A 27672-nucleotide genomic window follows, 5' to 3' on the forward strand; every position below is an offset into this window, starting at 1 on the left:
TATGTAGGCAACAGTATACTGTCTTCAGACGAACACTTCAACAGACACAGATGTATTACAATGTACCACCTACAACACATTATCATGCAGACAGTGTACAACCCATACAGACTTTACGAAGGCTGTCAAGGATGTTTTATCCCTTTGTAACTTTGTTCAAATTTCAAATCGTACTTTGTCCTGCAGGTGAACATTCTGGCACCATGGAAATGTTATCAACACATACATCCACATCCAGACAAAGCAAATACTCTGAGTATGTCAGCTCATACTCACAACATCCTCCTGAGCAAATACAAGGAAGTAAAAAAAGAAAATGGAAGCATTCAGTGCTAACGCTCCTTCAATATGATTATAAGGCAGCAGACAATAAACTCTTTTATAGACATTTTTATATTTCCTGAAATTACTCACAGTCATCGTACCAAAGCTGTGGTTTATACCCAGTTATTTGTGCTAATTTGGATGAACATAAAACATGAACATCCTTCAGATAAAGCTTTGAAATTTGAACAAATTGTAATTGAAGTAAAAATGTGACATGTGTGAAGGAATCACTAGTAACCATAAGAAGACAGTATAAAGACTCCTGCCAGCACTGAATTATGCAATGTGTGAGCATTATTCATTGGATGCCTCATCAGAACAGTAATATGCAGTTAACTGTAAAGAATCTGTGAGAAAATGTCACGCACAAGACAAGATCCAACCTCTTTGTGTTTGGAAATAATGCTGGGGTTATAACTTATATACCTTATAAGTGTTCAGAAAAATTAAAGCACTGTGTATAAAAATTGAAATCTATATTTGTTTTTGAATGTGATTTGTGTGCGCTATGGTACTTGCATATATATACGTTATTTGCGTTTTTGACCAAAATATGACATTTTACACAGATCGAGACAATCGTTGTCCTCCGAGACCGCGCTAACGGTCGAGGTGAACAATGACTGTCGAGATCTGTGTGAAATGTCATATTTTGGTCAAAAACGCAAATAACATTTATGTATCGATCGAATTCCTTTCAGGTACTATGACTTTGTTGTTGTTTTGACGATTGAACGAGCACACACACACATGTATGCAATCAAACACATAAGCTTCATATTTGGGCGTTTCAGGTTGACCGAAACTTCAAAGGAACTACAAAACACACGTCATGTACTGACTTTGTTGTTGTTTTGACATTGAACAGCACACACACATGCAATCAAACACATGACGTGTGTTTTGTAGTTCCTTTAAAGTTTCGGTCAACCTGAAACGCCCAAATATGAAGTTTTGTAGGCCTCTGACGTCACATGGCTCAAAGAAGGGAAATCCAATGTCCAATCGATACATATATATATATATATCGAAAGGGAATAAGCAAGTACGTGTACCTCTCACTCGGTCTTGCTTATACTGGTTTCTGAGTCTTCCCTTCATCAGCTAGTGTGAGATTTGAGAACTACCCTGACAAGAGCTGGGTTTGAAGATACATGTACAATATACAACCAGTATGGTTTCTTGGTTCAGAAACTAGATGTTTGACTTTTTCATCATACAAAGTGAAGCTGCATTAATAAAAGAAAAGTAAATTCTCATGTTCCTACTGGTTGATGCTTTCTGCGATTGAAATGTCCCCAGGTTGACAGCTCTAAAATTATTGGCATAGGTTGTGTTCATCTGGGGCATTTTAATCTGCAGTGTTCACTTTTGAGCTGTAAAAAGTATGAGCATGATCAAAAGTCACTTCGGCTACAGGAAGAATATTTCAGTCTTGATAAAAATCAAATGAGCATCAACCTGACTGATTTTGAGCGAAGGCACACACACAAATTATAGACACTAACATTTTATCATAAAAACGTTAAATAATATAGTTTACCCAAGCAGTCAGTTTTTTTCAATGAAAAATCTAAAATTGATATTTAATTTAACAATTGGAAGTCTTGAGTGAGCAGCGACTTTCACCTTTACACCCTGAACTTTTCATTGTTAAAAAGGAAGACTCATTTAGAATTTTGGCAGAGTAGGTTGTCTTCAAGAAGTGTCTGTTTTGCGAGCCGCTCGCCTGACTCGCTTCAGGTCCAGCTCTGCTCGACGCAAGATCTCCATGGCAACCTCACCTGCAAAGATGAGAACACATCTGTCAGTGTCAGTGTCACTAGTGTCAGACAAGTCAAGCGGAGAACCAGGCTCTGAGACATAACTGTCCAACAAGAATACTGTAGCTGCCGCAACTTGTGTTAGAACAAAAGCATAGTGAAAACATACAGCACATAAACACATTCATCTTGACTTTGCTTGCATCTCACACATTTTCATGATATTCATAATTATACAACCCCCTCCCCCCCCCCCCCCCAGCTGTGAAAGTCAAAGCAACAACTGTGCATCAACAACTGTGCATATATCTACTTTCAGTTGCAATCCAGAAGAAAAATTAAGGAGGCACTGCTAGCTAGAATTTGACTGGATTTCCCTTCTGCAGCACTGATAAACTCCCTTTGTGTCAAAAATCGAAATAACCATAATAATAATAAGCATCCATTCAACCAACCACACCCAATGAATAAGAGGAAAACATGCTGTTGAAGTATTTGTAACTCACTGGCAAGAGCAGGGCTGCGGTCAGTGTCCACAAGTCTGTCAGCCGTCAGATCCTCGGCCACCCTTCCCATCAGCCTCTTGGTTGGTGTAGACGACCCCAAAGGCTCGAGTGGCGGCCCCGAATATTCCGAAGTCTTGGGTTGTTTGCCTATTAACTGTTGTTGATTGACTGACGCAAGGTATTGCCTTGCCCTGTGCAGAACACTGTCGTCTGCTCCCTTGTCCGTGTAGTCGCGTCTTTCTCTGGAAGCAGTTGCAGGGGCTACGTTTATTCCAGGGGCTACGTTTTCACCATCTTCCTCTTTGCCAGAGTCCCTTTCGTCGCCCCCTTTTGACAAATAGTCTGCCACCTTTTCAAGAAACTCTGCATCGCTGTCGTAAAAGTCTACATCCTGAGCTAAAATTCTCACATGTTCGTCATTGTCTACGTCTTTGCTCTGCTTAGATGGGTCCAGTTTTGACACTGTGCCCCCCTCCAAAATAACAACACCATCACGTGGAGGCAAATCTACGGAGGTAGAGGTTTGTCGTGAGAGAACAAACCCTCTGCTGTCTGCGCTGCTGTTTCCGGTATCGCTGCTTTTTCCTGAGCTGTTCCTGTGTCTGGACTTTGGAAAATCCTTCACGACTCTGGAATCGGCAGCAGCTGTACTTCCAAGTGATCTCAGGCTGGTCTCAAGATCAACGCTATCCGCACTGAGTTCTGAGCGAAAGGGTAAACTCATGAACTGGTTTGTCAGGTTGCTGTGCACGATGACACCCCCGTCCACAGAGCTTCCCATCCCGTCAACGCTACTCTCCTCTATGAATGTCGCGACTCCAGGTTTTGTTTCTCCACCAGGCGCCCTGAGCACAAAGCCCGGTTCCTTGACGCTGGATCGTAGCTTAGCGGCCAGCTTCTTCAGTTGAACGCCAGTGTCTGGCTGACTGGACACAGCTTCCGTGCTGACATTGTCCATGGTGGTAGTTGTCGAAATGCCACAATCCTGCGTGGTCTGAAGGCTCCCGTTTCCACTTCCTGTCTGGTAGCCAGTGTCAAGGTTAGACGACGACCCTGGCTGTTGTGAAGGGTCAAGGACACTGAACCCGATCTCCCTGTCACCTTGATCTACTTCGTTCATGGAAAGGTCCCTGGAACTGCCGCCAAGGTCTCTGTGTGGGGGCGACAACAAGTCCAGGTCGGTATCCATGGAAACGCTGGTGCGAGATCGAGGCGAGACACCGCCCTGGGTGTAGGTGGAGAAGGGCAAGGCGAGGGGGGAGAGGGGAGAAATGTGAAGATGGCTTGAAGCATGCTGTGGAGAGGTGAACAGAGACGTTGACATGTCCGCCCGCAGTGTGCGAGATTTGCTGTGATGACCAGTCCCTGCAAAAACAGCCAACAGAACAGATATAATCAGTGGAGTTGCTAGTATTCATTTTCTCTTTTTCACAGTTTTTGACCCAAAGTAGGGGGTGGATGTTTGCTTGACACTTCGCACTTACAAGGTAGTTTACGGTATTGACAGGTGGTCGCCATGGAAAGGTGAGTTATACAGAAAAAGACACAACAAGCTCCTTCGGGGTAGTCCTTATCAAGAGGCGGCCACAAGTGCAGATTCGACTGTACAACATACTAGTAGAACACTCTGAACAACTAGAAAATCAATCAAACCACACCACAAAAACAACAGGTTGCCACACCTGATCCAAAGCCAGCGATGGGTGACACGTCAGGACTCGGTAGTGACGGTGGCGACGTCCCATCATGCACTTCCATCTGCAGCTGCTGTCGTACTCCGGATCCGAACCCCAGGTCCAAACTGCTCTCCCCATGGTCAACATCAGCAAACAAACCTCGGGATCTTCTTGATTTGACTGCACATCAAAGCAACTCAGTTGTCATCAAACCTTTAAAGTCTGAAACAGATACAGTGGAACCCCCTTTCAGGACCTTGTTTTGTTCACGATTTCTGTTCATAACCCCAGTAAATTTACCTCCATTTTAAGACTCCCTCCTTTTTAAGACCTTGTTTTGTTCACGATTTCTGTTCATAACCCCAGTAAATTTACCTCCATTTTAAGACTCCCTCCTTTTTAAGACTCCCTCCTGGACTCCCTCCTTTTTAAGACTCCCTCCTTTTTAAGACCAGACTTTGTCAGATGTTTGGAGGTCTTTAAAGGGGGAACCTTCCACTGCACACGGCTAATGTTCCAAAATCAAGAATCAAAACACAACAAAGGTAAGTTTATGGAACATTTAACATTATTGTGTGTGTGTGTGTGTGTTTTTTGATATGACAGTAAACTGCAACTGTGTGTTTGTGTGTAAACATGACAGTACATACACTGCAACCAAATTCATGACCGACCGGCCAAAAACTCAAACCCCCCTTTTAAGACCCCCCCCCCCCCCCCCCCTTTTTACGACCTAATTTTCAAGGTTTTTCCAAAGTCGTAAACAGGGGGTTCTACCGTACTCAGGCGGTCTCTTTGATGTCTGAGATGAAACTTGGCCAGGGATTTCTATTTTAACAACACACAGGGCGCTTCCGTTCAATAAGCCGCAGGGGTCAAGATTGAGAAAAAAAAGTTGCGCCTTATAGTCCGTAAAATACGGTAAAGACTTTAACCAATCATACGGTATCGTATATCTTTCTACCGTGGTTGTTTTAACATACCACACTCTTTGGCCCAGCTGAAACAGTACAAAAGAATCAACAGCTACCTAGGTCCAGGGGAAAATACTCAGAGAACTCTTGTGTGTAATATCACATCCAAAACTCAGTGTGCATCTTATTATGAAGTGCAGTAGAACCCCCTGTTTACGACTTTGGAAAAACCTTGAAAATTAGGTCGTAAAAAGGGGGGGTCTTAAAAGGGGGGTTTGAGTTTTTGGCCGGTCGGTCATGAATTTGGTTGCAGTGTATGTACTGTCATGTTTACACACAAACACACAGTTGCAGTTTACTGTCATATCAAAACACACACACACACACACACACACACACACACACACACACACACACACACACACACCCAAACACATTACAGCAGAACAACTTGAACTCAAATTTCAAAGAAAATTTACTCATGGCGTAATGCTCGCTCCCCGCTGAGTGAAGCACATTTGACATTGTGGTGCAACCAGTAAAATCCGAATGTCCTAACTCGATAGAAAGCATAACGACTTTTCTCCCGAATCATCTTTCCGCTCATATGAATGATTCGTCGCCTTGCATCGCTAAACTTGACCACGATCGTTGAGGTCTTCGTACAGGCTCCTCTCTTTGCGTACTTTCGCTTCGCTATCCTTCTCACCATCTAGATAACACCGAGTCATTATCCTTGACGACACACAGGATTTTCGTATTCCCGACTCCCAAGGAAGTCGCCGCGGATTGCCACTTCGCTCGATTAGCGATTACTTTATTAGCTCTCTACTCAAGAGTCGGCGCTTTTCTTTTTCTTTCGCGAATCTTCGTTTGTCAACAAGACAGTCGTCGTGACAAGATAGCGTGCAGAAAAAACGGATGTATCAGGATCTCGCGCGTGCGAGATTTCGTTTTTATTTCTTTTTGCGATAGTTGGAGGAGCGAGAGCCGCCATGTTGTGTTTCCGTCTGCTCGAAATTTGCGCAAAAGTCGTAAATCCTCCCAAAAAGCTCGGTCGTAAGTCGCGTTTTGGGTCATTATCCTTGACGATACACAGGATTTGCGTCTTCCCGACTCCTAAGGAAGTCGCCGCGGATTCTATCGTGCGCGAGATTTAGTTGTTTTTTTCGTCTCGCGATAGTTCGAGGAGCAAGAGCCGCCATGTTATGATGTATTGTTTTCGTCTGCTCGACTACAAATGCGCGAAAGTCGTAATTCATCCCCAAAAGCTCGGCCGTAAGTCGCGTTTTGGGGTGAGTCGTTCACTGGTGGTTCATTATATAGTAGAATGCATCCGTGGTAGCAAAATCGGTCGTAAAAAGGGGGTGGTCGTAAACAGGGGGGTCGCTAAGGGGGAGTTCTACTGTATACAGACTTAGACATTTAAGTTGAATTTTTTTTTCTCTCTCATAACCACATGGTTTGAAGTGGGGGGGATTCTTTCTTTTTGTCAAAACAACCAGTAAAAGGAAGGAAGGTCTGAGGACAAAAAATGCCTGGTGACCTTCCAGTCAAGTATGACAAAAACAGAAAGCTAAATCACCAAGCATAATCTACACCAACCTTTGTGTTTCTCAGCAATAGGAGACAACTCTGGAGATGCCAGCCCATCATGATCAAATGAGGCTCTGAAGTAGTCTCCCTCTAAGGGTCCATGAATGGGACTCGATGAAAACTGCACCTGATTGCAGGAATGAAAAAAATCATATTGCAGTCAAAATCTAAAAAAAGATGAGGAACGCATATTAAAAATTTTATAAATAAATTTTCATTTAATTAATACTTACCCAACTCACAAATAGCAATTAACTCTAGTTCAGTGCTGGTAACGCTGTACGCGTCCCCTTGGTAACAAGGAAGGCGCCTCTAAAAAAAGAGTGACATGAGACCCGTAAGGGTGTCTAAGCCAGCCCGGAAACGAGACCCCTTCCGTATGCGCGCGCATATGCCGCCATCTTATCATTCGAAACGAAGCCCAACTCACTCTTTTTTAGACCCCAGTACCAACCACAGCGGGGAGGTGGGAGGGAATAAACGTTGTGAGTTGGGTAAGTATTAATTAAATGAAAATTTATTTATAAAATTTTTAATTAAATTACATCCTTTACCCAACTCACAAATAGCAGATTGCTACTATAGGTGGCGGGTACTTACCGAAAATCAAAGAAGAAGGACTTGTCCTGCGGCTACCATAGCAGGTAGCGCAAAAAGTCGTACCTCCACCAGAGTAGATAGACCTCTACCATCCTAAACTCAGTGATTAACGTCGTTTCCAACCGTTCAAAGTCACATCACGACGAAGCTGAAAGATAAGGCAAAAGCCCTTTGATTCAATGATCTAACAAGATCCGTGAAAGTCAGAAATATTAAAAATGGCTAAACCTGACTCTAAAAGAGCCAAACTCTTGCTTCATGAATTGAAAATGCAATAGGAAGCTGGTTTTCCCCGTTTTCCGCAAGAACGCCTAGGTTAAATCACGACAGAGATGAAAGACACGGCAAGTGACCTTTGATTCAACAATCTAACAAGATCCGTGCGAATCAGAAAAAATCTTCGAAAACCGAAAAGTTTAAGTGACTAAGCGAGACTCTAAAGGAGCCAAACTCTTGCTTCATGAATTGAAAAAGCAATTTGAAGCTTGTTTAATCCATTTTCCGCTCAAAAGCCAGAACATTTCAAAGAAATCTAAAAGTCATAGATCAGCCTTTCTTGAAAAAGCTGTACATATAAATAGCCAGAAAGTACGCTTGCTCACACTTCTCACAGAAGCTACTAGAGTAAGCTTGGCCGTTTTCCGTGTAGATCCGCCAGGCTAGTCTTGAAACGTGTTAAAGCAACGCTGCACCAAGCCGTAACAATGCGACAGAAAATACATAAAGTCTTAAAAATAAGACATGTAAGAAAAAACGGAAACCCAGAATAGGTGGATCGCCAGCTGTATTAAACGGAGAAGAGGAGTTCTTTCCGTAAGAAAAAAGCACTTTGTACCAAGCCAGTCTAAGTGACAAGTGAACAAACACGCCAAAACCCCTATATATAAAGACTCTGGACCAAATCCAGAGTTGAGGCGGAAGCCCCTAAGTATCTCCAGGATACCCTTACAGTAGACATCCGTAAAATTCGAATGTGAGAAAGCAAAAACGCCTTCTTGCCAGCCTTAAGAGGTCTGGAACCAAGATAGGAAAGATCCGTACTGTGCGACCAACAGGTAGCCAAAACGATCTAAGATAAAGACCCTGTGAAAGTGAGGGTATAGAGTCAAAAGCTAAAGTAGATAACAGCCAGCCTGAAGCTATTCGTTTGGAAACAAACAACAGCCAAAGCCTGCCTTGCGCTTCCCTTTTACCGTGAACGTCTCTTTGAAAGATAAAAGCCCGCGTGCATAGAAGTGGCCTCAAAAAGAGACCTTTCCCACAAGAAAGAGATTAAAGCCTAGCCAAAAGAACAATACTTTAAAGGCAGAGGCTTACTCTCAGGTAAAAAACCCGCAAAGTTACATCCTTTGTATCTGAGTCCTGTCGGACCACAAAGATATCCAGTTAGAACGTAACCGCCCAGGCGAGAGAATAAAAGCAAGTTTTGTTCAAAAGAGCCAATCATAAGAAACCGAAGCCACAATCTACCAGAGCTAGGAGATCTTGATCTTACAGACAGTTTCTCCTAGCTATCCAAATCCAGAAGGATGTTTGTCAAACCCGAGGGCGGTTCCGTAGAACGAAAAAAGAGAACCTAAGTTCTTAAGCTTGGAGTTAGCCCAAGCCTACAGAAAGCGCTCCGCGAGTGACAAGCTACTAGAGCGTAAGACACAAGCTAAAGCAACACCGCCACAGGTATAAAGTCGAGCGTTGTCCAAAAAGGTAGTGGTGACAAAGAAGACTCGCTTGTGAAAACTTCCACAAATACAAAAAGACCCCGCCAGAGAATCTAAGAACTTAACACCCAAAGATTCTCCTCAGAAGGCTCAAATCCACTACAAACTGCCGCGAACAGCGACACAGCTGAAGTATGAGCCTCCCCTTGTTCGAAAACATAACGATCATCAAAATGATGAGAACCAGTCACCAATCCCGATAAGGCAAAACTTGCCAAAAATCGGAAAAGTTTTGAAAAAAATTTCCAAACACCAGAACTCCATAACCAGATACTCCATCCACCTGTCTCCTTCCAGCTGAAAGACTGGAAGAGGAAGTGGATACAGCCTGTAAAACAGCAAAGGAACCGCAGTAACGGAACCGGGAGCCAAAGGCTGAAAAGTGCCGACTACCAACACCACAGTGTTAACGGTAGAAGGCTATCCCATCCTGTACCGGAAGCACAGCCGCAAAACCGGCCATGGATTAGTAAACATCAGAACCAACCGGTTGCAAAGAAACACACCGGAAGATCCCTTTGTACCTCGAACCATTTCAGCTGCGAGCGCCACTGCACTTGCTAACATGAAACGGAACCTAAAATCAGTGCTTTTCAGTAAAGCAGAAGCACCTTCAATTGAACAGCCGTCAAGCACAACCGTGCAATCCGGAAGCTGACTCTGTTTGACTAAATAGTCCAACAAAGAAATCAGCCCTACTGCTCACTTCCTGCCCCCCGGGAGAAAGCGGAAGTAAAAAATCAAGACATTTGCCATCTTCAGGGCAATGAACGACGATTCCCGACCGCGGAAGAGAACTTCCCGTTCCTCCAACCTCCGGAAGTCGTCGAACAAAGGTAGAGGTGGAAGAAGTAAAAATTTCTCCCAGCCACCCCTTCCTGTCAAAACCTAAATGCCGTTTTCCACTGCCCCCGTCAATACGCTGGACAACTTGAACGGCAGGATAAGCTGGGTGTCATCCACTACCGTGGACACACCCTCACAAGCCTCTCCTTCCTGCTTGGTATCAGAGTTAGGAAGGTGACCCCCAGAGAGACCCGCATGGTCAACCCAAGAATCACCCAGCCCAACAACTTCCTGCCCCCAGGGCGGAAGATTACGTTGCCCAGCCGCGAAAATGCGTGCTACATTCCTCCTGCGAACGTACACCACTTTCACCGGTGAACCCGGCTACACGCGGCCATGTGCCAACTCCAGGGCAATGGACAACGATTCCCGAAAGCTGAAGAGAACATCCTGTTCCTCCGAACTTCCGGAAGTCGGAACCAGACAGAGGTGGAGTAAGTTACGCCTTGCTCTCAACCACCCCTTCCGGTCAAAACTTAAATGCCGTTTTCCGCCGCCCACGTCACTGCGCTGGACAACTTGAACGGCAAGTTAAGCTGGGTGTCGTCCATCCCCGTGGACGCACCCTCATATGGAAGCACCCTCGTTAACCTTTCCTTCATGCTCGCAATCGCAATCAGGAAGGTGACCCCCGGAAAGACGTTCCCGGTCGATCCAAGAATCACCAACTTCCACAAAACCTAAATGCCGTTTTCCGCTGCCCACGTCACTGCGCTGGACAACTTGAACGGCAAGTAAGCTGGGTCTCGTCCGCACCCGCGGACGCACCCTCGTTAACCTTCCTGCTCGCCATCGTAGTCAGGTAGGTGACCCCAGAGAGACTCTCCTGGTCAGCTCCGGAGTCACCCTCAACTTCCTGCCCCCAGGGCGGAAGAGGAAATGAAGTACCTGAACCTCTGAGAGAGTGGTACGACAAATCCTTACGAACAACAGGGCTCCTAGCCTCTACCGAAAGCGCTCAATGCGGATTAACGGCGGGGGTTTCGGTGCTTTCGCCGCGATCACGGTCTACTCGCTCCTGCGTTCGCACACCACTGTCACCGGAGAACCCGGCAACGAGTGGAGAAAACATACCTTAAACGAGCCAAGGCTCCTGCAGCAAGGACACAAGACGACCGTAGCCAAGCTGCGAAGCGTGCACTTCCGCTTGCAGAACGGAAGTTGAATCCAAAGCAGAAACAGTTGCAGAGGTGGAACCGGAAGTGGAAGCCAAAGGCAAAGACCGGATACACCCCGAAGACGAACATCGAAAACGCCAGACTGAAGTGAACGAAGTTCTGCTAAAGTTGCCGTCAAAACCGAAATGTCGAAACCTGCGAACTAAACGTCAGAAACAACAACACAATGTCGGAGGGCAAAACACCTGAACCACCAGATGCCTCCGACACAACAACAACCTTATCAACACAAACATCTTTGTCACCACGCGTGACCTTGTCCCTAAAAGTGGACAAAATGGAGGCCGACGGCTTGTCGACCAAAACATCCAAACATCTGTCTGTTCCCGGTTCTGAAAGTGAAATGGCTGTAAATCCGACACTCTTACTCTTTCTAAACAAGAAAGCTTCCTTAGTAGGAGACGCTGCAGCAGTAGTCTGTCTCAAACTGGATCAATCTTGGCGTACTCCGCCATGACATAACGAACTTACGAAAAATTTCTACAAGAAAACATCATACAAGTTCGCAAAAGCGCGACACAAATCGGCCGCCAACGTTGATACCTGGGAACTAACAGTCAGAAGCAACGAAGCAATATTGGAGGGCAAGGCACCTGAATAGCCAGGAGCCCCCGACCAACAACATGTTTAACAAAATTCAAAACATCTTTGTCACCAAGCGTGACCTTGTCCTTTTAAACGGACAACATGGCGGACGAAGATTTGTCAACAACCTTCAGACATCTATCGATACCCGAATCAGAAAGTGAAGTAGCGGTTTTCCCAGCACTCTTCCTTCTAGACGAGAACTTAGACGAAGCTAAACTAGCAGTAGGAGAAGCTGTAGCCGAAGCCTGTCTCGAACTAGTTTAGGCTTGGCGTTAACCGCCATGGTAAAGCGAACTCACGAAAACAAACTTTCTTCCAGAAAATTTCACAAGTTCACAAACATGCGACAAAATGTCGCCAAAGTTTACAAAAACAAGAAAGCTCACCCGATAACAGCAAGGATGCAGACCAAGCTAGGCGGCAGACCAAGGGGTAGAAGCCAAAGTCAGAAGACAAAGCAACAAGACTGAAAACAGTCGGAGCGTACAGTATAGCGACCAGTCCTGTTGGGCGCTGAGTTGAGAATGATAAGATGGCGGCATATGCGCGCGCATACGGAAGGGGTCTCGTTTCCGGGCTGGCTTAGACACCCTTACGGGTCTCATGTCACTCTTTTTTTAGAGGCGCCTTCCTTGTTACCAAGGGGACGCGTACAGCGTTACCAGCACTGAACTAGAGTTAATTGCTATTTGTGAGTTGGGTAAAGGATGTAATTTAATAAAGCGTTAAAGTGCCATTTGAAATTCAAATATAAATTTGTAACATGTTAATTATAAAGCATTAAGCACACAGTATCTACAGGCAAGATCGTTGTTTAGAAATTGAACAGACTTAAACAAAAATTGTGTTGATGCATGAATATGCTTTTTTGAAAACTTGCTGACACGTTGTTGCTTTTTTATCACGATGCATGGCATTGCATAGATGCCATGCATATGTACAGCATACCCTTGGCTATAAGACACACCAAATCTTAAGCTTGTGTTGTATGATTATTACATCTTTGGCGATGAAAACAACTCTCGTGCATAAATACAAAAACATTGCTCGGTGAGGCATTTTTCCCCTTCGTTGCATTTGCCGCAAGTGGATTTTGAAAAGCTAGCACAATCCCTGCATAGAAATAAAACTTTACTTGCATACGGTGGGTTATAGAAACACAGAAATACCAAGCATGCTTCCCTGGAAAGCGATGAATGGCTGCCTGAATGGCAGGGTAAAAACCAACTCGTGCAAAAACATGAGTGAACGTGGGAGTTTCAGCCCACGAACAAAGAAGAAGTGAGAAGACTTGCACACAGGAATGAGAGCTGAAAAGCACAAGCAGTGTGAGGGAGACACTTACAAGGAATGAGAGCTGAAAAGCACAAGCAGTGTGAGGGAGACACTTACAGAAGATGGAGTGTTTATGGGTGACCCTCTCTCCCACTCAGGCGTGCTTTTCTTGGGGTGTGGCGGGGTGCACAGGGCGGCTGACACATGGTCTGGGGATCTTTGTCCTGTCCTGCAACAAGCACACAGGTCCATTAACGCGTGACTTAGATCACCACGGTAATGGGCTCTCGTAAAAATTGGCCATGCACAGGGTTTAAGAAGAATACAGCCAAACAAAATAGAAAGTTCTTAGATCTATAACTAATTCACTTCAACACAGTGGTGTACGTGGAGTTGGGATGAAGTAGTGTGAACCTTGAGGCGTGTTGTACAAGTCCAAGAGAGTAATTTCTTGTTCAAGGGGTAAACCCTGGACATGCAGTAGGTCAGCTAAACAATAAATATTAGAAAATGTGAATACATATTACATATCACGGTCTAATTCTTTTGACCCCAAAGACCGCGATATTGTGATAGTTTACTGTATAACTGAAGCTACAATAGGGTTTCTTGTTAATAAAGTGATTTTAATTCACTGCAGACGGACCCCTCCTTATTCAGGTAATCGAGGAACATTAAAATACATGCTTTACTTCATTACAAAACACCCACACACGCATGGACTTCAACATAACATGTTTGTGTTTAGAGGGTACCTGACAGGGCTGAGGATAGAGCTGGTATCAGCATTGAAAAAGAGTTTGCGTCTCAGCGATGAAGAGCTCATACTGTCCCTTCCGCTATTGTCTTCTCCCTCCTGGTATGTCAGGTAGTCACCTGTGCACACAACATACAGATAAGCAACAGCAAAAGTGTTCAGGTCAAAACTGCAAAGCAACACCATTAAGCTCAAAACTGCAACAAAATTCAAGTTAAAACAACTTTCCTTCAATATCTGTGTGCAGCTGTCTGATAAGCAACTTTAACCACTTGCCTGCCTTAGGACGGGTATACCCGTCCTGCGCTTGTGCAGCCGCAGCGCCTTAGGACGGGTTTACCCGTCTTGACGGTTCCGGGATTTTCCAGAAGTGCGATGTCACTGCTGACACAAAAATAGCAGCCAATGGCTTGGTAGGATACCTCATTCTCATGAATAAACATAAATGGTGATGCGGTTTTGCGTCTGAAGGCTATTTTCGGCCTTGGCGACAGGATAGGGGAGAGAAATCTCGACTCGTCAAAATGGCAAACGGTGGAAGTCGACCGGGCTACGGTAGGGAAAAACAAAGCCGGACTGACGCTACAGGGGGTGCAAATGACTATGGATACTGACAGGGGAAGGGGGAGATCTTCTTTCGGACGATTCGTTGCAAACAGGTAGATGATAGTGATTATAATCCTTTCTTGGAGCGAGCAAAACAGCCACCTGTGTTTGATCCACAGGCACCGGAAGATGCGCCGGACTGATTTTTCAAAAGTTCATATTTAAACATCATTATAAGCCAAACTAATTATTATTTCCATGATTAGACACTAAAAACAGATTCTTGGTTCAATTTCCCTTAAAAACAAGAAGAGCAAACGCTCGATCGAGTCACTTTCGCAGTTCTGAATATTATATGAGGCATCAGATGGACAGGAAGAAATTGCTATTCACAACACAATGAGTCACGTTCACATAAAATTTGAGCCCGGTCACTTTTATAGTTTCCGAGAAAAGCCCAACGTTAAGTTGTGTGTTGCCGAACAGAAAAGGCTAGTTATCTCCCTTGTTTTTCTGATAACGTTCGTAAAAGGCTACAGATGTAAATACTTTGATGTAAAGAATAATCCTACAAAGTTTCAATCACATCCGATGAACTTTGTCAAAGATATAAAATGTCTAATTTTTCCTTTGACGCTGACCTGTGACCTTGAAAAAGGTCAAAGGTCAACGAAACCATCGTTAAAGTGTAGAGGTCATTGGAGGTCACGACTAAACAAAATATGAGCCCGATCGCTTTGATAGTTTCCGAGAAAAGTCCAACGTTAAGGTGGTGTCTACGGACGGCCAGCCGGACGGCCGGCCGGACAGACTAACACTGACCGATTACATAGAGTCACTTTTTCTCAAGTGACTCAATAACATAGGTTTTACTTACCTACCTACTGCCAGTTTGGAACTAGAATTTTTGTGAATTATTACACCCCGAACTCCAATATTCCCTGGCAGTCAGGAATGCACATACGCAAGTTTTGATTGGCAGCGTAAGGGTTAATAACAAAAACAAAACAAAACTCACAGTCCAAAAATGTACAAACCATAACAGTTGGTTCGCACTGTCGCAGCAATGTGAGTGGTAACTCCTGCTAACCAAAAGCTCTAAGACTTATTTTCCTTGCATCAGTGTACATAAGGGTGTTTCTAGAATATTATATTTTTGTGTGTGGCAAATTTGCTGAAACTAAAAAGCTTCTACAATTTATTAAAAGATTAAGGCTGTTATTGGTGTCATCTTTCTCTATCGTCCACAAGTTAACCAGTTCTGCCAGAACATAGACCAAATAGCCTGGACAGCCAACTCGTCAAGTGACCCTTCGAGGTTACGACTCTCGACTTTCAGGGGCGTGTCGCGTCCGGTTTGAAAGGCCAGCGATTCGAAGACAGTGAAAAGAAAGCACGCTCCAGTTATTTGTGACAATGGGAGGTGACAATGAACTGGATTTTCCCAAACTCCAAACTAACCTTAACAAAACTCATCAAAAAACATGTTCCATATGCACTTTTGCTGAGTTTATTTTAGCATTTTCAGAACTTACCTCGGCAACTTCGTCCATGTTTACAATCGACACCGGATATCACGTCCCCCTGATTTCTGAAAGGCTTGTAAGCGTAGGTTCCTAAATGCGAGAGGCCGCTGTCTCGTAATAGAGAGAAAGAGCGGAGAGAGAGCTAGTTGGCGGTCCAGGATAAATGGTCTATGGCCAGAATAAAGCAAAGTTTTTTTTTATAATAAAAAAAAAATGTTATTGTCCTTTGGGAATTCTATTTGAGATCATTTGGGCGACAGAACCTCGTCTCTGATTTAAAAAAAAATTGTTCTCTGCATGAGTATTTTCCAAGCCCTGAGACTTTCACTGATGAAACACTGGTTTCCAGCCAGTGCCACTACCAACTGTGCTATCTACCCACCCCAGCAATTTGATAAGTTTAGGTGTTGCACGGACTGCTGACTTCATGCGACATCCTTGCTGTATGTTTTGCACAGCTGAGCTGGAAGTGATCTATCGACTACTTCATCAGCAGGCACAGAACATACCAAATGTTCAACTTTTGTGTGTAGAAATCTAGCATTTAAACAACAGATGTTGAAAAGCCACTAAAGATTAAATAACTTAGCCTTAAGAACTAGAAGAATAATTATAACCCTACCTAATACTTTTTCCATGTCAAAGTCCACAGGCAGTGTCAGCAAAGTCTGAGAGGATTCTGAAAAGGAACACACACAAAAACTTAAACATATAAAACGCATGTCCTAAACTCACAATCGTAACACTGTGATAATCAGCCGAGTAATTAACAGCTATTTGTGTGTCTCGGGGCGCACTAAACCTCAAAAGAGTGGGACACACTTCTTTAAGCTTTATTGTGTAATGTCAGCAGGGGTTGGCTTGGGTTTTGTCCACTATAGGTCCATTGACTGACTCGGCCATGAAGCAACCAGTCTTCTTCTTCTTCTTGGCGTTCGCAGAGGTTACACAATCAGTCCAGCACTGGTGATAAATGTTGTCGTTTTCTCCAACTCCTGTCGACTGCCGTATAGTTTGGTCTGCAAGGGAGTTGGTGACGGCCACACTTCTTTTCGTTCCTCATCTAGTAAGGGACATCGCTGTAAGATGTGTTCCGCTGTTTGGTCCTCTTGACCGCAGGCACAGGTTGGTGATGGCGCCAGCTTGAACTTTCGGTTCATGTGAGCATTGAGCCTGTTGTGGCCAGTACGCAGCATGATGAGGTTGACTTGCTGCTCTCTGGACATTGTGTGGTAGTCATCTCTGTTTGTCCTTGGCCTCATCAATGCCTTGATGATTGTCTTCTGCTCACTAAAGCTGACACTGTTTTCAGGTTGGTCTTCCACGGCTCCTTCTTTTGCCAGCTCATCTGCCCTTTCATTTTCTGGTATCCCACAGTGTGCTGGTATCCACTGGAGGACAACTCTTCTGGTTTGTCTGACCATCTGTAATGCTTTGGCCAGCTGTGGGAGTTTGTCGTTCTCTAGGGCCTGAAGGACTGAAAGGGCGTCCGAGAGGAAGACAACTTGGTAGCAAGGGTCTGCGGAGTCCTGAACGAAGGAGGCGGCCTGCATGAGAGCTTCTGCTTCTGCTTTATAGTTTGTGCAGTGTTTGCCAGTGGCAACGCTGGATGTAGCTGTATGTCCCCCAGGGAACTGGATGAGAATGCCTGCACCTCCATTGAGCACGGCGTTAGTTGCTGATCCATCGGTGTATACATGGATCCACGCCTCTTTTGGGTACCCTTCGTCGATCAGGGCTAAGGTGAGTGCCTGTCGAGCTGTGTCATTCTGATCTTCTCCTGAGGTAACATGTGGAACACTGGTGCAGATCTGGATGCCTGGTTTCTCTGTTGCCTTGGGGGTTTCCTCTTCTTCTTGAGTCAGAGGTAGAGTGTTCTGTGGAAGGACTTCCCTGTACTGTCGAGAAAGTCTCTTGCTCTCGTGTACAACACTGCTCCGTTTAAGCCGGTTCTTGGTGAGGTTGCTCAGTCTGTGCTTCATGGGGTGGTCGGGTAGGCACTTGAGCTTCTCGGCCTGTACCATAGTCTTGGCTTCTCTTCTCTGACAGAGGGGTTGGATGGTGGTAAGCTTCTCCATTTCCTTGATGGGCGTGGATTTCATTGCACCGGTGATGAGTCGGAGGGCCTGGTTTTGCACACGGTCAAGGGTCTGCAGGTTTGTCTTGGCTGAGGTTGACCACGCTGTGGAGCCGTAAAGCAACCAGTTATTTTGCAAATCAATCGGTCAACAACAAAAAAAGAAGCTTTTTTGCCGCCCCGGGACTGCGCATTATGCATCACAGCAGTGAGGAGAAACTTATCACAGTTACAGAGCTGTTGTGAGAATTGTTTAAAGGGAGGACAAAAACAACGAAGAATAAAGAATCATAAAGATCAAAAACCAATAGTTAGTTGCAATATTTCGGTTTATGCAACTTTCTTCTGGCAGAATTTCAGAAGACTGAAGGCACAATGTCTTGAAGAGGTTGTTTAATTTTTATGAAGATAATGGACAGTAAATTGTGTGGGGAAAAAAAAAAGTTGCATTTGATTTTGAACTTTCTTGTTCTTGTTTCTTCATTCAAATATGTTGTGCTAAATGTGAAGCATTTGATTGAAACTAATTAAAAAATGTAACCTGAAAACCTACCAACCCTTCCAATTTTCGCGGAAGTCTTCCGAGTTTTGATTTCGTTCCAGCTATGTCCGATTTCTGTAACCATATTCCCTTTTTTTTTATTTTTAGAAAATCGGTCTATTGACTGACGGAGACATTTATCTATCGGTCTTTTCCGAATTTACCTAGGCAAAAGACCGATGACCGACACCCAAGCCATACCATGTGTCAGAACTGCTTTTCAGGTTGCAACCAACCAAAAAACTGCTACCTTTCCATAAGGAACAGACAAGAATATACTCTTGACTGAACTTTGATGACGACACAATGTTCTGCTGGATCATTGACAAAGTAAATTAACGAAGTAAATCTAACCGAAATGACAAATAACACTTTTGTGAAAGGCTCCAAAAGTTTTCCAGGCGTTGGCGGAACCTTCTAAAGTTCTGCAGAGGAGGAATTCAACCACTCAAGACACATTATTTGTGGGGATCCTTGGGGTTACTAAAACTAGTAAAGAAACTGTTCATTATCAAATGACTTACTGTCACTTGCATTCTTAGTCTGCTTCAGTTCTTTCTGTATGGAGCCTTGTTTGTCGTTGGGAGTTTCTTCCATTAGCCCAAAGTAACCTGCGCCAAAAACAAAAGTAAACAAAAATGTAATGGTTTACAAACATCAAGTGGGAGAAGAGAAACTCAAGACAAATAAAAGAAAACACTGGTCGACATTCTAACCTAATTGCCTCTTCCTCCTCAAGCCAACCTCCCTCCCCCATCTTAGTCACTGACCCTACAGGTAACACTTATCAATCCTAGAAAAGAACATCTGCTAACAATCTGTCCCAAAGCTTGGTTTGAGTCATATCGCAGGCAACACATGCAAACAGATAGGAAATGGTGGACTGAAGCCAGTGAAAGAGAAGGTAATACAAATTTGATCAAGCTAAAACAAATTAGATGGTTGTTTCCGATTCTTCTTCCTCTTCTTCGTTCATGGGCTTAGACTCCCATGTTCACTCATGTTTTAAGCACAAGTGGAGTTGTACGTGTATGACCGTTTTTACCCCGCCATTCAGGCCATTTGTTTGGCCTGTTCAGGAAATCCCAGAACATTTGAACCTATAAATATTTTCACTGGAGGACCGACTAACCTTCTGTCCTCTCAGAGGGAACCACACAGTGACAGTCACTGGCACAGTACTTACCTTGACCATAGGCAGGTGTGACAGGTAAGACGTGTGGAGGGGGAGTCTCTGACCAAGGGGAGGGTGCCACCATGTGATGTTGGAAGTAGTAGTCGATGGCTCTTTGTGCTCGCAGCTCTGCCTCTTCATCCGGGCTGCACACGATACAGGTATCATTATTTGCCGTTCACAAACAGGTGTAAGGCTTGCACGGATTCAATTCATGCAAAAATATGAAAGGTGATCTTATTTTGACACTGATACTGATAGCCTCTAAATCATACACACACATAGGGACACCTGCAAAGCACGATGCAAAAACAATGAACAGAAATGCATGGGTGTGATTTAAAAGAAGAAGTTCTGAGATGACATTGACAGCAACATAAAATACAATTGTGTCTGGAGATATTTCTCTCGTGAAAATGTCAACCTCTAATCAAAGAAAACTATGTGCACACATTTCTTGTGGCCGATTATTCCTTGATAATAAAGTGCGGTACCTGTGTCGCGACATCTGTCGTCGTATTTCCTTTTCATCAATGTGGATCGGTCGCAGTTCTGCTATGTGCTCCAGGTTCCACTGAAATGTCTCCTGCACATAAAGGGCAACAACAAGTTCATCTTCATGTGTGTATAAATTTACACAGGCTCCTCAGAGATATCATACCAGTGACCGCACTAGATCAGCTTGTATTATAAACTGGTATCACCCAGAAGGCAAAAAGAATACAGGGCTCCCAAAACTGTGCATCCATGCATCATGTACGCACTAGAAGAAGAAGCAAAAATAATTTAGTATTATGTACATGTAGTACAGAACTAGTAATTCACCAAGGAGGCCACACAAAGCAATTAAACCTGAAAATAGCCGTTATCAATACCATGCATACCATCGGAACTGTTTTCAGCCCAAAATGTCCTGCCAGATTTGTACCAATGCAGATAAAGTTACGGACTTTTGTTTTTTTAAACATCTTTAATCACATTTTGAGTACAATACAACCCAACTAGATATTTTTACGGACTTAATCGAAAAACTATAATGTGTGTGTGACTGTGAAGGGCTCAGAGAACATACACAAAAACACATGTATAAAAACAATGGAACATTCAACATTCAAAGGGTAAGGCAGGTAAGATAAATTCAGATGTCATATGCTGCACTGTGAGTCACTCACTCACTGTGTGTGTGCTTGTTTATTTAATATTTGTTTTTATTCAAAAACAAACAAGTTTATGGTATACACTGATACAGGAACAACAAGTCACGTAAGGCAAAATAACAACATTTAGTCAAGCTGTCAAACTCACAGAATGAAACTGAACGCACTGCATTTTTTCACCAAGACCGCATACTCGTAGTTTCGTCAGTCCACCGCTCATGGCAAAGGCAGTGAAATCGACAAGCCAGAATAGTGCGGTAATGGTCGCGCTTTTCTGTATCTCTATTCTTTTTAGTGTACTGAGTTTGTTTTTAATCCACTATATGTTTTGTGAATCAGGGACCGACAAGGAATAAGATGAAATTGTTTCTAAATCGATTTCGGACAATTAATTTTAATCATAATTTTCATATTTTTATTTTTCAGAGCTTGTTTGTAATCCAAATATAACTATGTATATGTTTTTGGAATCCAAAAATGACGAAGAATAAGATGAAATTGTTTTTTGATCGTTTAAAAAAAAATTGTTAATGACAAGTTTCTGATTTTTAATTACCAAATTCATTCATTATTTTTTAAGCCACCAAGCTGAAATGCAATACCAAAGTTCGGCCTTCGTCGAAGATTGCTTTGCTAAAATTTCAATCAATTTGATTGGAAAATGAGGGTGTGACAGTGCCGCTTCAACTTTTACAAAAAGCCGGATATGACGTCATCAAAGACCTTTATCAACATTTTTTTTAAAAACCGTCCGGGGATATCATTCCCAGGAACTCTCATGTCAAATTTCATAAAGATCGGTCCAGTAGTTTACTCTGAATCGCTCTACACACACACACACACACACACACACACACACACACACACACACACACACACACAGACAAACATACACCACGACCCTCATCTCGATTCCCTCTCTATGTTAAAACATTTAGTCAAACCTTGACTAAGTGTAAAAATTAAAATGGGGTGAGAGGTTACTGAAAGTGTAACCTTATAATTTTTTCTTGCGTGAGAAAAACTCGCATGCATCCACCACATTGCACAAGCAAACAAAAAATACAGCCAACTAACCTCTGATCTGCCAGGAGTGTCCGGCAAGTTAAACATGTTGGGACTGAAGACAGGGAAGTGCATGCGATCGTGAGGCACTTCAAAAGGATTGTGGGAAGGAAGACGATGACTGCTGCTGCCACTGCTTGATGACGCAGGGGAGGAGCTCGCGCTGGCTGCCCTGTCCTTCCACATCTTGTCAGGAGTTGCGAACATCATCCTGAAATTTAAATGTTTGTTCGTCTTTCATTTTATCTTCAAAGTTATCGAAAAATAATGGAATTGGAAAGCTACTAACAAGAGCCTGGAAAGTGTATGGGTGTCGTGTAAAGTACACGCCGTGTACAGCGAAGTCATGACTTGCAACGTGCATGGGTGCAACCTGGAAAATTCCAAAAACCGGCAAAAGTTGGGGTCCAGCTTTTCTAGTATTTACAAGAAGAGCAAACGCTCGATCGAGTCACTTTCGCAGTTCTGAATATTATATGAGGCATCAGATGGACAGGAAGAAATTGCTATTCACAACACAATGAGTCACGTTCACATAAAATTTGAGCCCGGTCACTTTTATAGTTTCCGAGAAAAGCCCAACGTTAAGTTGTGTGTTGCAGAACAGAAAAGGCTAGTTATCTCCCTTGTTTTTCTGATAACATTCGTAAAAGGCTACAGATGTAAATACTTTGATGTAAAGAATAATCCTACAAAGTTTCAATCACATCCGATGAACTTTGTCAAAGATATAAAATGTCTAATTTTTCCTTTGACGCTGACCTGTGACCTTGAAAAAGGTCAAAGGTCAACGAAACCATCGTTAAAGTGTAGAGGTCATTGGAGGTCACGACTAAACAAAATATGAGCCCGATCGCTTTGATAGTTTCCGAGAAAAGTCCAACGTTAAGGTGGTGTCTACGGACGGCCGGCCGGACAGACTAACACTGACCGATTACATAGAGTCACTTTTTCTCAAGTGACTCAAAAATGCCCAAAAAAAACTCTCCTGGAACAAAAACATCGGCAGCCGATGAAACCAAAAACCGGCTGCCGGCGTGTAGCCGGCAGAGTTGCACCCATGAACGTGCCGTGGAAAGCAGGCGCTCAGTCGGTATGCACGGGTGACGACTTGACCGCCGACTTTCAAGTTGCCGTGGAAAGCAAGGTCACCAGTCAATCTATTTTTAAAACGAGGAATTCCTTCCTTTGCGCATACCGCCATACGCTAGGGTCATTCGATAACATCGAGTTCAACTATTCAGAGATGGAGAGAGTGGAGAAATGGAAACGCAAAAGATTAAACAAGCAAGAGGGTGCCTGTCGCGTAAAAGCTGAAAGTCAAAAACGGCACCAGTGAAACATGGGTCAGTGCTACTTTGAGCTAAAACGAATTTAAGATGTCTTCGCTTATCGACGTCGGTTCCAAAATAATATGACAAGGCAAATTCTCTTTTTCGTCCAGCACTGCCAACGACTGTGTTCTGTTTAAAAAAACAACGATTATGGCGCAACCATAAAAATGGCCATTTTGTTAGCTAAAGTCGGCGTGTAAACCATTTAGACGACCTCCTGAGCATGTCTAAATGTAGTCGCCAGTTTCGGCGGTACATGCGTGTAGTCGCCACTCGTGCATACTGTGTACCTCGCGGTTGGCGGCACTCGCTGTTTGCACGCCGCCTAAACGTTTAGACGTCACTCATACATAACTCTCCTGATGACTGATGTTGCACCAGCATCAGTGTGTGCATCTTTCATTCTTTGGTTAACGCAAACAACTCATTTTAACAAACAGGGGTGCTGAAAGTGATATTGATAAACCACTTTACTGTACAGTAAATACTGAATTGTGCTACAGTGCTCTCCTGCAAGAGTAGCTCTTTGTTTTTGCAATTTTGTGAACTTTTTTTGGAAACTTTTAGAGAAATTAGTACTTTACCGTATTTTCCGGGTTATAAGGGCGCAGGGGGCTGATAGGGCGCACCAAAATTGAAACATTTGGGGGCTCGTCCGGGATCCTAGCACCTGTTGCTAGAAATTTCAGTCACCTCAACTTAGGCAAAGTCCTTTGTCCTTTTCCCTCAGCAAGTTCGATCGCTTTCAACTTGTATTCTGCATCGTAAGCAAGTAGCTTCGTCTTCGGCATGGTTGCTGTGTGACTGTGTGAGGGTGTGTCATGAAATCAAACTGCCGAGAAATGTGACGATCATGTCAGTGTGAGTTGTGTAAACAAGTGCTCACGGAATTTAAAAAACCGACTACCGGTATTCGAGATGGAGGTGAGTTCTTGTCACGTTTTGTTCCCCATGATTTTTCCCCCCCCCTTTTTTTTTTCGTATTTCATACACGGATTAGGCGCTTCATTATACAAGGCGCAGGGGTCAAACTCGAGGAAAAAAGTCGCGCCTCATGACCCGGAAAATACGGTATGGCTTTGGCACATCCCTCCATGAGTCCATCTTCAGTTTCCAAATATATAAATAACTTGAGTAAGTTAATAGAAACAAGAACAAAAGATCCCGCACAACAGCTTTAGATGCTCTTTTAAAGCAACAAAGTCAATGAACTTGTTACACAGGACACAGTTAGTGAGTTACTGGGGACGTGAAGTAAAGCAAAGGCTCCATCAGATAGAACTTACTAGAACTGGAAGCCTTACCTTTTGGCTGTCTTTGGTGTTTTGAACAGAATGTGGTTGGCAGCAGGAGCGGTTCCACTCTCTTGTGTCTTTGCATCAGACATGCCTGCATGCCTTGCTCTGTCCCTTTCTCTGAGCGGGCTGCCACCCCCATCTCGGTGAAGGTAGGGGCTGTAGGCAGACACAGTGTCTTTGTTTCTATAGTCCAGGGAGCTGTGATTTTCTGATCGCTGGTTGTAAGGACTGGTGAGAGCCTGGCGTAGGTACGTGTCTGAGCGAAGAGAATGTGACTGGGAATGAGGGTGTCCAGGTCTGACATGATGAAGCGGTGATGCAAAATGACTGCCACCTGGTTCACTGTTGTTAGCATGTCTGGATCCTTTGTCAGAGAGCTCAGACCTGCTCCCGCTGCCAGGAATCTGCAGCTCATGAAAACCTTGACGTGTTGTCTTTGGTCTCCGGTCCTGATCTTTGTTTTGTTTCGTTGGGCTGTCTGACTCTGCCTGACTCAAACCCAGCTGAGAGGCGGCCCCAGCTACCTTCATTTTTCTCAAACCCACGGATCCAGCTCAGTGTAACTGTAAAGTTGTGTAAAGTGTAAGATCCCCACAGCCACAGTTTTCACAGGTAACTCCTGATGTCATCGAACACACACATGCTGCCTTTGTTTTGCCACACACATCACTATGCTGTCAGTAGTGCTTGTTTTGTGAAGCACTCTGATCCTAGAAGAAACACAGAAGAAACTTGTTACATTTACAGAATTTATACACAGCTCAATCAAGTCAAGCCTCAAATTCAAAGTCAAAAATTATGTGAGCGAAGGGGGTGATCCGCTTGGCATGTCTAAGCCGACCATGTATGAAATGGAAAGGAAAACAAAAGGCTCTCCATCTAAGTAGGAAATATGAAAACCGAAGGGACCGTACAAACCTTGATCAAGAAAACAAATCGAAACCAGCAGCTGTTTTGTGCATGTGTCCTAACTTGTTTCAAGAGAAACTACTCCATTCGTCGGTACCGCCGGATTTCAGCCAATCAAGTGATATTTCCGTTTCAAGAAATGTAAAGCACTCTTTGTTTTTATGATTTAAAAAATATCATCATGCATTTTGTCGCACAAAAAATATGTATAGCTAGTCGGATATTTTCTAGTTCTCCAAAATGTTCCGTTAAATATTTTTATTCGAATTTATAATAATTTGTTTGTGTGTATTATTAAGCTTATCTTGCGAGCGCATCAGGGAAAAGTTCAAGATGGCGGATGGAGGGAAGCCGAAAGTTTCGACTGCAAGGGAAACATTAGACAGTGAGTTCGATTACAACATGTTGAACTAGAGCAGAAGGCCTGGCGTACATACACGTTTTGGGGGATGGGGATGCGATACATTTCTATCTCTTTTCAGCAGCTCGGTGTGACGTTTTCATCTTTCGCGGTGTTGATATTTCGCTTCTCGGCCTCGTTGATCTAGTATAAACTCTACACTGAACAAAAAAACACCCGTCGATAGTACTGATGAGCGACCTTGTGTACCTTACATTCATGGGGCCAAATTTGTCCAACCAATTTGTTTTATTTAACTTAGAAATTTGATTCATCATAAAATGTTTTCCTTCTTACTCAAGGGACGTAACCACTCAGTACACGTTTTCGAAGAATTCGATTTTGGGGGTGAAATCTATTAAATTTTACCACCAATTTTCTTCACATGCAAGAAACTGACATGCTTTTCGTCCATAAATAATTTCACTTCTTAATTTTACCAGGAAACATTTCAGTCTTGAGTATATGTCGAGGGGGAAATATGTACCGCAGTGGCTACACTTACGCCGCCCGTAACTTTTCCCTTTGTTGCTTTGATTACGCCACAAAGCATTTCCCCGCCAGGGCCGCGCTCTACTTCCGGTTTGATCCGGTTTGGGCGGCCATTTTAAAGCGTGAGTCAAGTGAGGACAGACGTGTTTAACAGTTCATTAGTAGTGGTTGTGCGTTTCTACCCGTATGCAAGCAGGTTTACTTTAGTCATGGATAGCGGACTTCACAGCGAAGCAGTTTTGACAGTAGGAAGTACGTTCGAGTCCTTCGACAGGTTGCAAAAAGTTATCTCGGACTTTGAAACGAACGCGTTCGTCCAGCTCTACGTTCGGTCGTCGCGAACCCTGCAGGTGCAGCGCAAACGAGCCCCCAGAAAGACTTTCAACGAAGCATTGCAGTTTGGCGAGTTGGACGAAACCATCTGATGCAAACAACCACTACATTTTTCCCTCCAATTAACCTGTACGCATAGTACACATACGGGAAAAATATAACCCATAGTACATTCAGTACAGTACATCCTAGTACACACCATGGAGGAAATTCCACCACAAATCATACACAAATGATTCCTTGTTTGGAGAAACAAAACAACGGGATGGGTTGAACAAACAACTACTTCACTCCCCACATTCACCTGTACCATTAATACAGATAAAAATACGGAATAAACCTGTTAAAGGAACAGTGAAATCTATAATCACTGAGCCTCATATAAGCCTCAATCACTGAGAGGATATCTGGAAAATCAACCACCAGTACATACAAGTATGTCCTAACAAGGGACATGAATAATAGTGAGCGTGTTACGACACTAAAATGGCGTCATGTCGTAACTAGAGAATGTCCGGGTAGGATCACGCCGCGCCGTAATCAAAGTCTGGCCGAGTGACTCTACGACTCGTGGAAAAGGTGTAACTAAAGCCTGCAGTGAGCGGGTTACGACAGTAAAATGACGTCATGCCGTAACTATAGAATTTCTGAGTCGAATTACAACTTGAAAAAGGCGTAACAGTAGCCCCTACCAATATGTACACAGGCGAAAGATGAAATCGTGACATCGGACACTGAGCCAATTTTTACTGCTGTTCACAATCCTCTCTCTCTCTGTTTTAAGTGTGTTAGTAGTTACTGTTGTTAGCTGTAAAACCATTGCTGAACAGAGCAATTTTGATTTGGAAAATTTGGTCACCTTTGTGATGTGTTTTTCAGCCTTGGTGGAGATGTCGAAGTTGTTGAACACAGGGCTGGATGCGGACACACTCGCTCTGTGCGTCAGACTGTGCGAGAGCGGAATCAACCCCGAGGCATTGGCACTGGTGGTGCAGGAGCTGAGGAGAGAGTCTGCAACCATTAAGGTGAAGTGCTTTTAGTTTTAATGTTAGCACGATGTTACCCGACATCGTCTA

General features: G+C 43.7%; 1 protein-coding gene across 2 annotated transcripts; it reads right to left on the bottom strand.

The window, feature by feature from the left end:
• LOC138970937 (uncharacterized) lies at nt 1–27616 on the bottom strand. 2 transcript variants are annotated; one of them, XM_070343520.1, is made up of 13 exons: nt 27456–27616; nt 24469–25172; nt 21843–22041; nt 20103–20194; nt 19621–19754; nt 18959–19045; nt 16439–16495; nt 13743–13863; nt 13105–13216; nt 6792–6909; nt 4279–4452; nt 2597–3961; nt 1–2111 (listed from the first exon to the last, which is right to left on the bottom strand). In XM_070343520.1, the coding sequence occupies exons 2-13, from the start codon at nt 24990–24992 to the stop codon at nt 2026–2028; spliced, it is 3069 nt and encodes a 1022-aa protein (XP_070199621.1). In that variant the 5' UTR covers nt 24993–25172; nt 27456–27616; the 3' UTR covers nt 1–2025. The 2 variants fall into 2 exon arrangements, with proteins under 2 accessions (XP_070199621.1, XP_070199620.1); XM_070343519.1 differs by lacking the exon at nt 27456–27616 and adding an exon at nt 25381–25460.
• Between the last annotated feature and the right edge of the window lie 56 nt (nt 27617–27672).

Source organism: Littorina saxatilis, linkage group LG7 (genome assembly GCF_037325665.1).
Source record: "Littorina saxatilis isolate snail1 linkage group LG7, US_GU_Lsax_2.0, whole genome shotgun sequence".
Lineage (NCBI taxonomy): Eukaryota > Metazoa > Mollusca > Gastropoda > Littorinimorpha > Littorinidae > Littorina > Littorina saxatilis.

Coding starts and splice junctions, on each gene's coding strand:
- LOC138970937 (XM_070343520.1), bottom strand. CDS start 24,992: ATGAAGGTAGCTGGGGCCGCCTCTCAGCTGGGTTTGAGTCAGGCAGAG. Junction 4,453..6,791: donor TATTGCTGAGAAACACAAAG/GTTGGTGTAGAT, acceptor TTTGATGTGCAG/TCAAATCAAGAAGATCCCGA. Junction 2,112..2,596: donor CCGCAGCCCTGCTCTTGCCA/GTGAGTTACAAA, acceptor TCATCTTTGCAG/GTGAGGTTGCCATGGAGATC.